Below are 13,379 nucleotides of genomic sequence, written 5' to 3'. Positions count from 1 at the left end.
AGATCTATTCTGACTAGATTTTGAACACAAATAAATTAGGTTTATAAACATGTGATCTTATTTGTATTTACAAGTTTATGTATATCTTGCGAATCATCTAATGATCCCATTTCCCCCAGCCCATTTCCCCATTTAATTTAAAAATTTAAAAATCAAACCCAGATGTCCATTAACTGATGAATGGATAAAGAAGAGGTGGTATATATACACAATGGAATATTACTTAGCCATCAAAAAGAATGAAATTTGTTATTTGCAACCACATGGATGGAACTAGAGGGTATTACGCTAACTGAAATAAAGCAATTAGAGAAAGACAAGTACCATATTATTTCATTCATATGTGGAATTTAAGAAACAAAACAGGTGAACCCAGGGGAAGGAAAGGAAAAGTAAAATAAGAGAAAAACAGAGGGGAAAAATGCATAAGAGGCTCTGTTAACTACAGGAAACAAACTGAGGGTTGCTGGAGGGGAGGTGGGTGGGAGTTGGGGTTACTGGGTGATGGGCATTAAGGAGGGCACTTGAAGTAATGAGCACTGGGTGTTGTATGCAACTGATGAATCACTAAACTCTACCCCTGAAACTAATAATACAGTATATGTTAATTAAATTGAATTTAAATTTTAAAATGTTTAAAAAGCGATTAAAAACCTAATCACAAAATACAATAAACATAGAATACCATAAGTCCATCATAAAGATACAAGGTTCTTACATGTATATGTGTTACCAGCATATCCTTCCTGGGATTGTGAAATCCTATCGATTTTTCTTTGTCGTGTGTGTGTGTCTCTGTGTGTGTCTGTGTTTTCCAGTATCTAGAGATAACAATTACAATTTCAAATAAAAAAATATCCAGATAGCTGGTAACAACTCACCAATCACCCTGAAAAGTCAAAAGAAAACAAGAAATTGGTAGAAAGTGGTAACAGTCTGATTACCTACAACTATAAGATCTTTGATCCAGTGCTAAGACTTAAGAGACAACACCAGAGGTTCATGTGTTTTCCTAATCCTTATCAGGATCTCAAGAGAGCAGAAGTTCCTACTAAGCTTAGGATTCCAGCCCTCTGCAATAAGGAATGGAAAAGTCCATGTAAACTTTATACATTATTGTACAAACCTAAAGTGATATTTGGGGAATTTTAGTACTTTTCATAGAACTTGGTTTAAATATCATCAGTTTTCTTTTGTGAACAATGGATGTACAAGGCAGTATAGAAATCAATCTAATCATTGTGCATTTTTTACTGCTTGAAGATGAAATAGAAATAAATGGGGTAATCTGGAAAAATAATAGGTTATACAGTAAGTGTTAAACCAAGACAATCTCTAGCTAATGAGTTTACAGGTCAATTTTATTTTTTTATTTTTTTTTTTAGGTTTTATTTATTTGACAGAAAGAGAGAGACAGAGAGAGAGAGCACAAGCAGGGGGAGATGCAGAGGGAGAGGGAGAAGCAAGCTCCCCGCTGAGAAGAGAGCACAATGCAGGGCTTGTTGAGATCATGACCTGAGCCAAAGGTAGACGCATAACCGACTGAGACACCCAGGTGCCCCCAATTTTATTTTTTAACTATATTTTCTATAATAACCATAACATATATTTAAATAAGATGACATTAAAAACCAAAAATATTTAAGTAAGCATAAAAATATTTGAAAGGAGGGAAGAAGATGTAAATTCAAATTTTAAAACAAGCAAGGAGTAGAAGAATACTGAGAGCACAAAGAGTAAGGGGATGTGAGAAGGGGGTGCAGAGGGTGAAAGTGTTGAGAAAGCAAAGTTTTTGCAAGCTGTTGGGGAAAGGGGTGGAGCTGGGACCCTTGACTCAAGACCTGAATGTTAAGCCAAGTGCTATAAAAGCGACCTGGAGCCAGGAAGGGAGAGTATTCTGAAACCCAGGATAGGGACACAGATGAAGGCAGTAGGCAACAGCAGCTGCAGTCTCTAGAGAAAGGCTGGAGAGACCAAGTCCAGGATGCTGGACCTGTTTTGATCTCACCTGCTGCTGAGGCAACTCTTTAGAGAGAGCATAGCCTAGTGCGTAAACAATGAAAAGGTGAATACGTGACATCGAATTCCTAGATATCATGATGATTATGTGTGAGAAACACCATAAGAGGTTCTCCAACATCTAGGAAGAGCTGCTACGAGTGAGAGCTCCTGCCCCTGCTGGTCTGCACCTCCTGTTGGCTGCGGCCCACCAATGTGAAGGGCAGCCTACAGGGCCTCGCTCAAGACCTCACTGGCTGCCTGGGCTCAGCCCCACGCAACACATGCAGATGGAAGTAGTAATCTATCAAAATAGTGTCAGGGAAGTTCAAAGTATCACTGTGCAAGCTTTAGCACAGTCCTAGGATTAGTCAGAGGCAAGAGAACCTTGGTAATACTGTACTAGGTCACACTGCCCAACTATAAGGAAGCTGTTTAGACATTAGGACACTTGTTGATTCTGTTGTAACTTAAATTATCTTGAGGCAACTGTTTACATTTGGCCTACACAAAATTTTATAATTTTCCTGATTCTCCTTGACATGTTTTTTCACACCTCCCACCTGTCTTTTTAAACTTAAAAGAAAATCTTGTCACCTTCCATTAGCCCATACAGGAACCTTAAAATGATGTCACAGAATATTCCTAATTTGCCACCAGAGCTGAAGACAACACTGACAAGCAGTCATCTTTGAGGGAGGTACTGCTTTCCCAACAAAAGGAGAAGGCAGTTATCAATATAATTATGTTGTTAAAAAAAAAAAAAGGTTGTAACAAAAGTTTTCTGAAAATATGCACAATATACAGTAATTGTTGATTTTTCACCTATCTTCATGTATATTCTCCACGATGCATTTATCAATGTCCAAATCAATCATGACTGGCTTGCATGGTGCACTGGGTGTTATACACAACTAATGAATCATCGAGCCTTACATCGGAAACCGGGGATGTACTGCATGGTGACTAACATAATAAAAAATCATTAAAAATAAAACACAAATCAATCATGACTGATTACTAGAACATGAGAAATCATTATTAGTGTTTACATTCTTCATTTGCTCTGTAAATAGTACATAATCTCTCTACAATGTTTCCTCTCAAAAATCAACCCTTTAACGCTAAAGAATCTGTTTTTTTTTAATTAATGCTATCATTGCACCAATTGCATTTTAACCTTATTAACTTCCTAGTGATTATAAAAAGCTTAATTATTTCACCAACATAACTCATTTTATACACACCTAACACCAGGTACATACAAAAGTAATAAAAAGTTTTAATTGATCTTGCCAATGTAGACCATGTTAACATTAAACCACAAACCTTGCAGTTTTCTATTTGACCCCAAGTGACTTCTTTGTCTTATTGAAATCATGTTTGAAAACAGTCAGGTTCATTACCAAATACATTTGGATTTGGGGGCGCAAATAAATGCAATTATTTTTCAAGTTAGAGTACTTTCATGTTTTTAAGAGATTCAAGTAAGTATTTTTAAGCAACATAAATGGATAGTCAATTAGATAACTGAATAAGAAGCTTAATGTTTTATCTTAGAAAAGAGCTAGATTGGTAAAGGAACACATTCAGGCTCACCATTTTAGAATTTACAGAACATTTATGTACACAAAATAACCTGTGAAATGATATGAACATTTGTTAGAATGGTAAACCAGCATGGTATCATCTTAGTTTTAGTCAGAATTACAAGAGATGAAGACACCAATTCCTGTATCCCAAATCCTGAGACGTGTCTAATCACAACCAAGCCTCTGAGGGTCATCATGTTACTCCCTGAGGTCACCTTAAAGAGCTTTTTCTCACCGAGGAAGCAGAGACTGAGAATGCAACTCTTCAGGGAGAAAGTCAAGATTTTTCAAGAGCTACACTTTCACCATGGAACCTTCCTGATTTTACCACTTCCATTCATCTTATTTGTACTCCAGCACACTGCTCATTGTCAATTCCAGAGCTCCATTTGCTCCAAGGTCGCCTCTCCACCCCACTAGTTCTCTTGTCACATTGAACTGACGACACTGAGGTCTTTCACCACCATCCAATGACTCAGTTACTCTCATCTTCCACACACACTTTTCCTAGCCTACTTTCTCCTCCATTATAGATGGAAAAGTGCCCCCAAAACATAACCCCTTTACCTGCCTGTGTGAGATATAAGCCATTCCTTTCTTATTCCTAAAAGAATATGTGTCCTTGTGTTAACAGGTACAAATTTGCAAGCACAGTTTTTGCTGTGCAAGAAATACCCAGCTTCTTTAGACTTTGTTTTGTTTTGTTTTGAAGTACGCTCCACGCCCAACGTGGGGCTTGAACTCACGACCCTGAGTTCAAGAGTCACCCAGTCACGGGAGCCCCTCTTCTTTAGTTTTAACAAACCAATATAAATCCAATTCTGTCACTGGTTTGGGAATCTAGCGTCAGACACTGTTCTAACAGAGCTCCCCCATTATGCTGTGTTTGAAACCAGGGTCTTAGCACCAAAGCATTCAGTCCCCATAGTTTCTGCGGCTCCCCACCGAGACACCTACCACCCGAGCCTGAGTGGTCCCCTCAATTCAAGTGCTTGCCTCCCTCACTAGAGGTCAGCAGAACTGTTTCAAGTCTTCCTCTCCACATAAGGAATTTTTTCCGTTCTCACAGGGCTCCCCCGGTGGAGCTCTGGCTGCAACTCACAGCGCACCACAATTTGGACAGTGGCTGTGTTTTAAGGAAGGTAATGCCATCGTTCTAATCAAATCACGTTGGCCTTTGAAAAACTCCAAGTCCAGCTAACTGAACAGCGCTCCTGGGTGCCACTGGGCAGCAGGCTAACGCTGGGGAAACGGACCACGGAGACGAAGACCCGGAGGCGGACGGCAGAAAGGAACAGGAGACCTTTCCGACACCACAGGGACGCGCGCGGGCCTCCACCGGGCTTGGACACCCCCGCCCCAGCGGGGAATCACGCCTCCTCCCCGAGCAGCCCCCGACTGCCCCCTGGTGGCCGCTAGTGCGTCCTCCCGAACCAAGGCACCAATCAGATCTCCAAAACGACCAAGCCACCCGTCCCCACCGCGCGCACTTCCCTCTCCCTTCCCTCCTGGTTTAGCAAAATACTGGGATTCTTAAGAGGCAAACCCGCGGGGTCCCTGTCATAAGCTAGTTACAGACAGTCCTGTCTCCTCTATCGCCGACCGTAGCAGGTCAGCATCCCAGCTACTGCTCCGGGTCCAGAGATCGAGGCTCAGGGCCATTGCTCTCCGGGGAGCGGGCGGGCATCTCCCGAGCGCGCTCTGAATCGGGCTGAGACGCGCACCTTCCAGCGCCTTCCAGCGCGTCCAGGCTCCAGCCCCTCCGATACCGACGGCGCGCGGGGCCCCCGAGCTGCCCCGGGGCTCAAACACCGGCCTGGCTGTGCCTGCAGGGCGCTTGGGGACTTGCTGGAAGAGGTTATCAAACACGCGCACCAATAAACTTGAACGAACCTCCCGCGATGTACATCAGGGGGTAAACGAAAAAAGGTGTTTCTGAGGAACCGACGCCCCATTACCAACCAGGCAAACGGGCGGGAAATGCACTCCGCTATGAGGAGCAACACCTTTTCTGATTTTACCGGTTAAAGAGGGCACCACAGGTCTCGGATGCGCTTCCTTAGTGGGGAGGGCAGAGAAAACGAATCAAGGATTTCAAGAACTGGAGCCCGCTACCTACCATGCTCTGAGGACCCCGGGGGAGCTCAAAAAGCCAGCTCGCGGCCATCTCGCACCTCGCGCCTCCCGCCTCGCGCCTGGGCGTTCTCGCGAGGTCCGCACGCGCTCGCCAGACTGCCAGGCGCGCGTGCGCAGCTCGGACCTGGCGGGAGGGGGCAGGTGCTGGGAGGAGCGGGACCCGCGACAGTTAGACCGCGCGGTGGACCTGGCGGCGGGGGCCCAGGGATGCCGCGGCTCCTCTGCGTGTGTCTCCTGTCGCTGGGGCTCCTGTTAGTTCGGTTCTCCCGTGAGCTGAGCGAAATCAGCAGAGCCAGGAGGCTGTGCGGCAGGCACCTCCTGAAGGAAATAGTAAAACTCTGTGGCAATGTCAATTGGAGCTACTTCGAAGAGGAAACCCCCATGCCGCCACTGTTTCCCCAGGACAACGAGATTGAAACCTTCATCCCAGACCGGTTGGAAAGCTCCCAAACCACTTTCCCGGCTTGGGCGAGAGGCACTAACCCAGGTAAAAACATAAACCGAAGGCATGTTTGCTCATCCTTGTACTTTCTTTTACCCCAATCTGCTGTGCCAGATGGTGAGTTTCCCCAGGAAATGGAATTTGTGCCTAGTACACAGATAAATAAGAATTTTTATAAGCCGATATATCGCGGATAGGGAAAACCTCAATGAAGCTTTTTTAAAAAACCTAGACGAAATAAGTGTACACATATAAATGTATACATTTATGTAAGAATGCGGCTTCTTCCTTAGCTTTCCTTTTCTGGAGTACACTTGTTTTTGTTGCTGTTTTTGTTTGTTTTAAATATTTTATTTATTTCAGAGAGAGAGACAAAGAGAGAGCATGAGCAGGGGGAGCAGGACCCAAGGAGTGGGAGGAGAAACAGACTCCCCGCTGAGCAGGGAGAGGAATGTGGGGCTGGATCTCAGGACCCTGGGATCATGACCTGAGCAGAAGGCAGACCCTTAACCATCTGAGTTCACTTGTCACCTGGCAAACCCCACTTTGTCCTTCGGAGCCTCTGAGGTTTCATTTTCCCTGTGAAGTCACCACTGACCCCTTCATAGCTACTCACTCCATTCTGTCTACCACAATATCTAACACATAGATAGATCTACTTGACCATCATCAGGACCAGCCGCATAATTGGCCCAACCCAGGTGCGGAACAAAAATGCAGGGCCCCTTGTTCAAAAGCAGGAAAGGGCCAATAAAGGTACTAAAATATAAAGCTTCCTCCCCCCCTTTCTTTGTATGTTATCTCCTCTGCTCATACACATGGTCTATTCTCCCAACAGATTTCACTTAAAAGCTCATGTACTTAACACTTCACTTACAAGATGAAATTTTTGAGAATTTCAAGACTTGACAACAGAGCGTTAAAGAAAATGCAAGGGCCTCCTCAGTGCTGGGTCTGTGTGCGCAAAAAGTCTCTCCCTTAAGGCCAGTCCTGTATACCAGACCATATTATAGGGCTTATTTCATGCGTGTATTTTTTTAAAATATTTTTTATTTAGTTATTTGACAGAGAGACAGCCAGCGAGAAAGGGAACACAAGCAGGGGGAGTGGGAGAGGAAGAAAGCAGGCTCCCAGGGGAGGAGCCCGATGCGGGGGCGGGATCCCGGAACACCGGGATCACGCCCTGAGCCGAAGGCAGATGCCTAACGACTGAGCCACCCAGGCGCCTCTATTTCATGCATGTTTTTATCTGAAACGCCTTGCAGAAGGCCTAGAACACAGTATTGCTTAATATATATTGAATGTATACTTAATGCTTTTAAGCAGTCTTTAGGAAGAATATTCCTGTTTCAGATTCATTGTTACCTTCTAACTGTATATTTACATTTTAGTACCAACATGGTTTGTCATTTTAAAAGAAAATGCACTTTCTATAGGCTGTCCATAGCATAGTGTCATTGAAATTATTGTATTTTAAAGTCATTCAATTACTTTAATTTGATTTGGACAAATTTTGCAAAAGGCAAGATTTCTGAAATTAAGGAAAGGAGTGGACTATCATGCCAAAAAACACCCGACGTAGATGACGGAGACAAACTAAAATTGCCTCCCACATTATAGGCACTCATTTTAACTTACTAAATGAACCAATGAATGAATGGAACTTACTCCATTCTTCTATTGCTGCTAAGGGAATGAAAACTTTGAAAGACAAAGAATGGAAACCATCAGACTGATTCTTGATCATTTTCTACCATCAAACCTACCTACATATAAACTTACTTTATTTTGCTTTTATAATGGAAGAAGCGTCTCCCCCCAGTCATCCACTTGTACTTTATTTCAGCGATTCTCACACTTTCATGTGCATATGATTCACCTGGGGAATACTGTTAATGTACAGGTTGTGATTCAGTGGGTGGGGCCCTGAGCGTCTTCGTTTTTGCAAGCTCCCAGAGAGACCTGATGCTGCTCTCACTACCTATACCGTAGTCAAAATTTTACATTCAGACATCCAAGCTTGAGTTTGTTATTTAAAAAGAGCCTAGAATCCCTTTTCTCAACAAAGCCTGCTCTGGAGACTATTAATTTTTATAAGAACCAACTTTAAAACTCAAAGCTGTGCTTGCTTCAGTAGCACATAAACTGAAACTCAGAGCTGATTAATGACTGCTTTGCTTTAGGTGTTATTCACACTTCCCTGGAGAGATAAGTGTCATTAATTCAATGAGGAGAGAGCTGCAGTGAAACAAGGTTTGTAGGAAATAAAAATGTATCTTACAGCATTCTAGAATTGTCATACCAATGAAACATGTTACTGTGGCAACTATGTAAAGGACAGTTTTCTAAAGTGGAAATGTCATGTGGCCATAAAGCCATAGTCGTTTTACAATGTGTGGAAGAATGAAAATGGATTTAAGTTATCAATATGTATTTGTGGTAAATTTTTAAAAATTATTGACCTAGTGGCACCTGGGTGGGTTATTTGGTTAGGTGTCTGCCTTTGGCTCAGGTCGTGATCTCAGAGTCCTGGGATGGAACCTGCCTCAGCCTCCCTGCTCAGCGACAGTCTGCCTCTCCCTCTGCACCCCTACCCCACTTGTACTCACTCTCTCCTCTCTCTCAATTAAATAAATAAAATCTTTAAAAAAATTAATTAAAAAATTATTGACCTATAGGGAAAGATAACATTCAATATATCCTGTTAATTTCCAATGAATAATTAGAAGTCATAGAGAAGAGGTACATGTTCTCAATATAGAATATATAATTATGCCATTTCTTTTTCATTTGAATGTGGCTGAAAAGTTAACTTTTATTAGCTTGTACTAGCAAGATACATTTCTATGTTAGATCAAGTCAATTATCAACAATTTTAATCTTCTGATTATCTATTTGAGTCTGACACAGGAAAAGATAGTTTAGTGCACTGATATTTTAAAATGTTTTTCAGAACTACTCATTTATAACTTGAATCTGAAATTGTGTGCTTCTTGATAGTGGATCCTTAAGGATATGGGCTATGTCTCCAAGACCTACCCCATTATATTTCTAAATTCTGGCTGAGTATGGTGCTTCCTAGCTCTTAGTGCCAGGTGAAATCATTAATGCTTCATCACCAGCTTTTCATAATCCATAACCCCTATTCCAGTTGGATCAGTCATATTCCCTACACATCTATTCTTGTTTTTTAGATATCGTTATCACAAATGGGCTATGCAGGACCCCTTTCTTTATATATTAATTCAGCAAAATTTGAATGCCTATCACATGCTGGGTATTTTTCTTGGTGCTTGGAGTATAAGAGTGAAGAGTTTTACTCAGGTAGCAGTGAAGACTTCTGCCCTCCTGAAGCTTATAGAATAGTGAAGATAGATAGTAAGCATAAGTACATTACACAGTGTGTTAGAAGATGATTAGTCTTGGGGCCGCTGGGTGGCTCAGTTAAGCATCTGCCTTCGGCTCAAGTCATGAACTCAGGGTCCTGGGATCGAGTCCCACATTGGGCTCCCTGCTCAGTGGGGAGTCTGCTTTTCCCTTTCCCTCTGCCCCTCCCCCTGCTTGTTCTCTCTCTCACATAAATAAAATCTTAAAAAAAATATGATTAGTCTTCACATATCTCCTTTTTCTACTCCTGTTCTCCTCTCATAGGCAACAATTCCAAAGTGTTTATTATGTGTTTTTATTTTTTGTTTTTTGGCAGATTGTGCATTTTTTTCCTGTGCATGATTTTTTAAGATATACATAAATGGTATTTTTCAAAGATTTATTTTTTAGAGAGAGAGAGAGACCAAGATAGCACATGTGCGTGGAGCCGGGAGTGACATTAATTGACATTTTAAAGGCATCACTCTGGCTACTGCATTGAGGACAAGCTATAGGGAGGCAAGAGCAGAAGCGGAAGCTTGCTCTGGGGGTGCGGTAGTAGAGGTGATAGCAGCCAGATGAGACAGGAGCAGTGGTGGTAGTGGAAATTGTTTTATTCCAGATATATTTGGACAGATTTTATGTGAAATATGAGAAAAAAGAGAAGTCAAAAATGATTCTAATATATATTTTCAATGTGATCCCAAACTTTTTGCTTTAAACATCTGGAAGGATAGGGTTTCTATCAACTGAGGTCTGATAAACTTGGATGGAGTTTTGAACATGTTGAGTTTGAGACACTGAAGTGGAGACGATGAGTAGGAAGAAGGATATATGTGAATCTGGGTTATGGAAATAATCTCACTTAAAGATAGGAATTTAGGAGTCGTAGGTGTATAGATGATTGTCGGAGCCATAAGACTGGATGAGATTACCAAGAGAAGTATACATAGAGAGGAGTGCCAAGGACTGAGCCCCGGGAGACATCAGCATTAAACAGTTGGAGGAAGTATTGCAAAGCAGATAGAAAAGAAACAAATAGACAGGTGGGAAGAATGTGGTGTCCTAGAAACGAAGTTAAGAAAGTGTATCAAGAAGGAATGTTTCTGATGAGTCAGATAAGATGAGAATTGGTTGTTCAGTTTAGTAATATAGAGATCATTCGTGACCTTGAAAAGAGAAGTTTTGGGGCAACGATGGAACATAAGCCTGATTAGAGAGGGTTCAAGGCAGAAGGAGAGAAGAGGAATTAATCAGTACTAGAAAACAGTCAAGGAGTTTTGCTACAGAGGGGAGAAAACAAGCAGGATGGTAACTGGCAAGGTAAACAGGGCCAAGAGGAGTGGTTTTGGCTTTTTTTTAAGTGGGAGAAATAACATTTTTTTGCTTATAGGAGTGAAGAGTTGATGATGAAGGGTATAGAGAGCATTGCTGGAGTGATGCCCTGGAGTCGGCAAGAGGAGAAGAGATATGGTCCCTAAATGGAGGAACTGGCTTTAGAGTGAATAGTTCACCTATGTAAATAGGTAGGAAGGCAGAATGTATGGGTACAGATGTTAAAAGAATAAAAAAAAATAGTGAAGGGCCCAAATGCAAGTTCTCTTATGATTGCTTTCATTTTCTTATAAAGTAGAAAGCAAACCCGATTGAGAGTATGGGAATCTAGTCATGTGGTAAATTGGACTGATAGATTTGGGCATCTTGACCTATCTTTGCATTTTTGGAATAAACACTTTCTTAATATATTTGTAAAATATGTTTATGGATTCAGTTAACTAATATCTTTTTTAGGACTTCCAAATAAACATTTATAAGTAAATGGGCTCACATGAGTGTTTTTTTTTTTAAATCATATTGTTCTTACCTAGTTTTGGAATAAAGAATATACTAGGTTCATAAAATATGCTGGGCAGCTTTTGCTCTTTTCCTCTTTTCTTGGAACAACCTGTATGTGATTAGAACTTACTGTTCTTGAAAAGCAGGTAGACCCTACCTCTAAAATCATCTATGTCTGTCTTTTTAAATTTTCTGTGCCAATAAAGGCATCTTGTATTTTTCTAAGGATTCATCCATTTCATCTTGATTTTTAAATATATAACACTCATAATATTCATTTATTTTAAATACTCAGTTTTATTTGTTGTTCTTTTTTGTTGTTCCTTTTCATCTCTTCTTTCTTGATTAGTCTGGCTAGGGTTGTATTTATTTTATTAATCCTTTTAAAGAACCAAGTTTTGGGTTTCTAAACATTTATAGTGTTTTGGTTCTGTATTTCACTGATTTCTTACCTTCTTACTACTGTGGGTCCTCTTTGTTGTTCTTTTTCAAATTCATAGATCTGAATGCTCATGTTTAACCTTTCCTGTTTTCTGGTGAGTAGAGCTTGTTTCTCTCTACCTCCCCAGTTTGACATATAGTTTTCATTAATTGGTCTTTAGCTGCCTTCATTCATGTAAAAGTTTCCTTTTTATTGTCTTTTTTTACCCTTTGAGTAACAGAACATGGCACATCCCAACAGGAAGCTCTTTTTTCAATTTGCCTGCACAGTCTAATTTACTTTTTCCCGTGTACTCTATTAATTATGACACATCTTAATTCATCACATATTTATATCTGTCTTAGATGACTTAGTATTCAGTATCTTTAATATCTATCCTAAAGTGTTAATGCTCCACAATTCAGCTTACACATTTTAAATACAAAGTTAGTAAATAGTGTTCTAAAAGGACTCTAACTACAAGGTACAGGGATTCACCTAAATAATTTCGAGAAAAAATGGTGGGGGATATAGCTATTACAGAAACAAGATCTAGGAAAGAACTTTGAAAGTCTCTGGAAAGCCTGAGGAATCACATCAGCTTTAAAAACCACCTTCTCTCTTTTTCTCTCCCTCTCTGAATCTTTTCTCCTCCAATATATGTTTCTTTATGACTTTAGCTTGTCATGACAAGCTTCATAGTACCCTTTCAGTTCTGTTTCTCACTACTTCTTAGTTCTATCTTCAGAGAGAGGACATTGATTGGGCCAACTCATGTTTTCACATGGCATGGATTGCTGGCCACCATAGTACATTGATTTCTTTGGGGTCAGGTAGTAACAACCTGTAGTCACGGTTCAACTGTGGCTGTAGGGTGGTCTTATAGTTCAGAGCATGGCTGTCTAAGGGCTGGCTCTATAGCAGTGGTTACAGGCAAATGTATCCTCCTAGAAGGGACAGTAGATAGGCAAGGGCAATGACGGAAATCCAAAAAGCCTCCAAGTAATTACCTTCTGAATTTATTTTAATTTCTTTCCAGTAATACTGAATAAGTTAAGAGCAGTGTAATAGCAGTCAGTTCATTGAGCATATCGCCACTTCTTCAACTCTTCATAATTCAACAACAAACAAAATGGTTATAAAATATGCAAAAAAAGACAAATACAGTAGTTCCCCCTTATCTGCAGGGTATATACGTCAAGACCCCTCGTGGATACCTGAAACCAGGGATAGTAAGTACCAAACCTTGCATATGTTGTTTTTTCCTATACATGCATACCTACAATAAAGGTTAATTTATAAATAAGGCACAGTAAGATATCAACAATAATAAAATATAACAATTATAATAATACACTGTAATAAAAGTTACATGAATGTGTTCTCTGTCTCTCAAAATATGTTATCTGTCCTCACCCTTCTTGTGGTGATGTGAAATAATAAAATGCCTATGTGCTGAGATGAAGTGAGGTTAATAACATAGTCATTGTGACATAGCATTAGGCTACTACTGACCGTCTGATGTTCTGTCAGAAGGGGGATCATCTGCTTCCAGACCAGAGTTGACTGCAGGGAACAGACAGCAGGG

The 13,379-nt window shown here is 40.8% G+C and overlaps 1 protein-coding gene across 1 annotated transcript in view; it reads left to right on the top strand.

Moving 5' to 3' along the window:
• The first annotated feature begins 5,848 nt into the window (after positions 1 to 5,848).
• INSL6 (insulin like 6) overlaps positions 5,849 to 13,379 on the top strand; it is a 12,695-nt gene continuing 5,164 nt past the window's right edge. Inside the window, exon 1 of the mRNA XM_008690912.2 lies at positions 5,849 to 6,213. Coding sequence (XP_008689134.1) covers positions 5,934 to 6,213 — 280 coding nt within the window. The 5' untranslated portion in view covers positions 5,849 to 5,933. The remainder of the gene's footprint in view (positions 6,214 to 13,379) is intronic.

The sequence above is a fragment of the Ursus maritimus genome, unplaced genomic scaffold, assembly GCF_017311325.1.
Source record: "Ursus maritimus isolate PB19 unplaced genomic scaffold, ASM1731132v1 scaffold_34, whole genome shotgun sequence".
NCBI lineage: Eukaryota > Metazoa > Chordata > Mammalia > Carnivora > Ursidae > Ursus > Ursus maritimus.
Note: the sequence above shows the minus strand (reverse complement) of the source record. Positions and strands in the feature narration are given on the sequence as shown.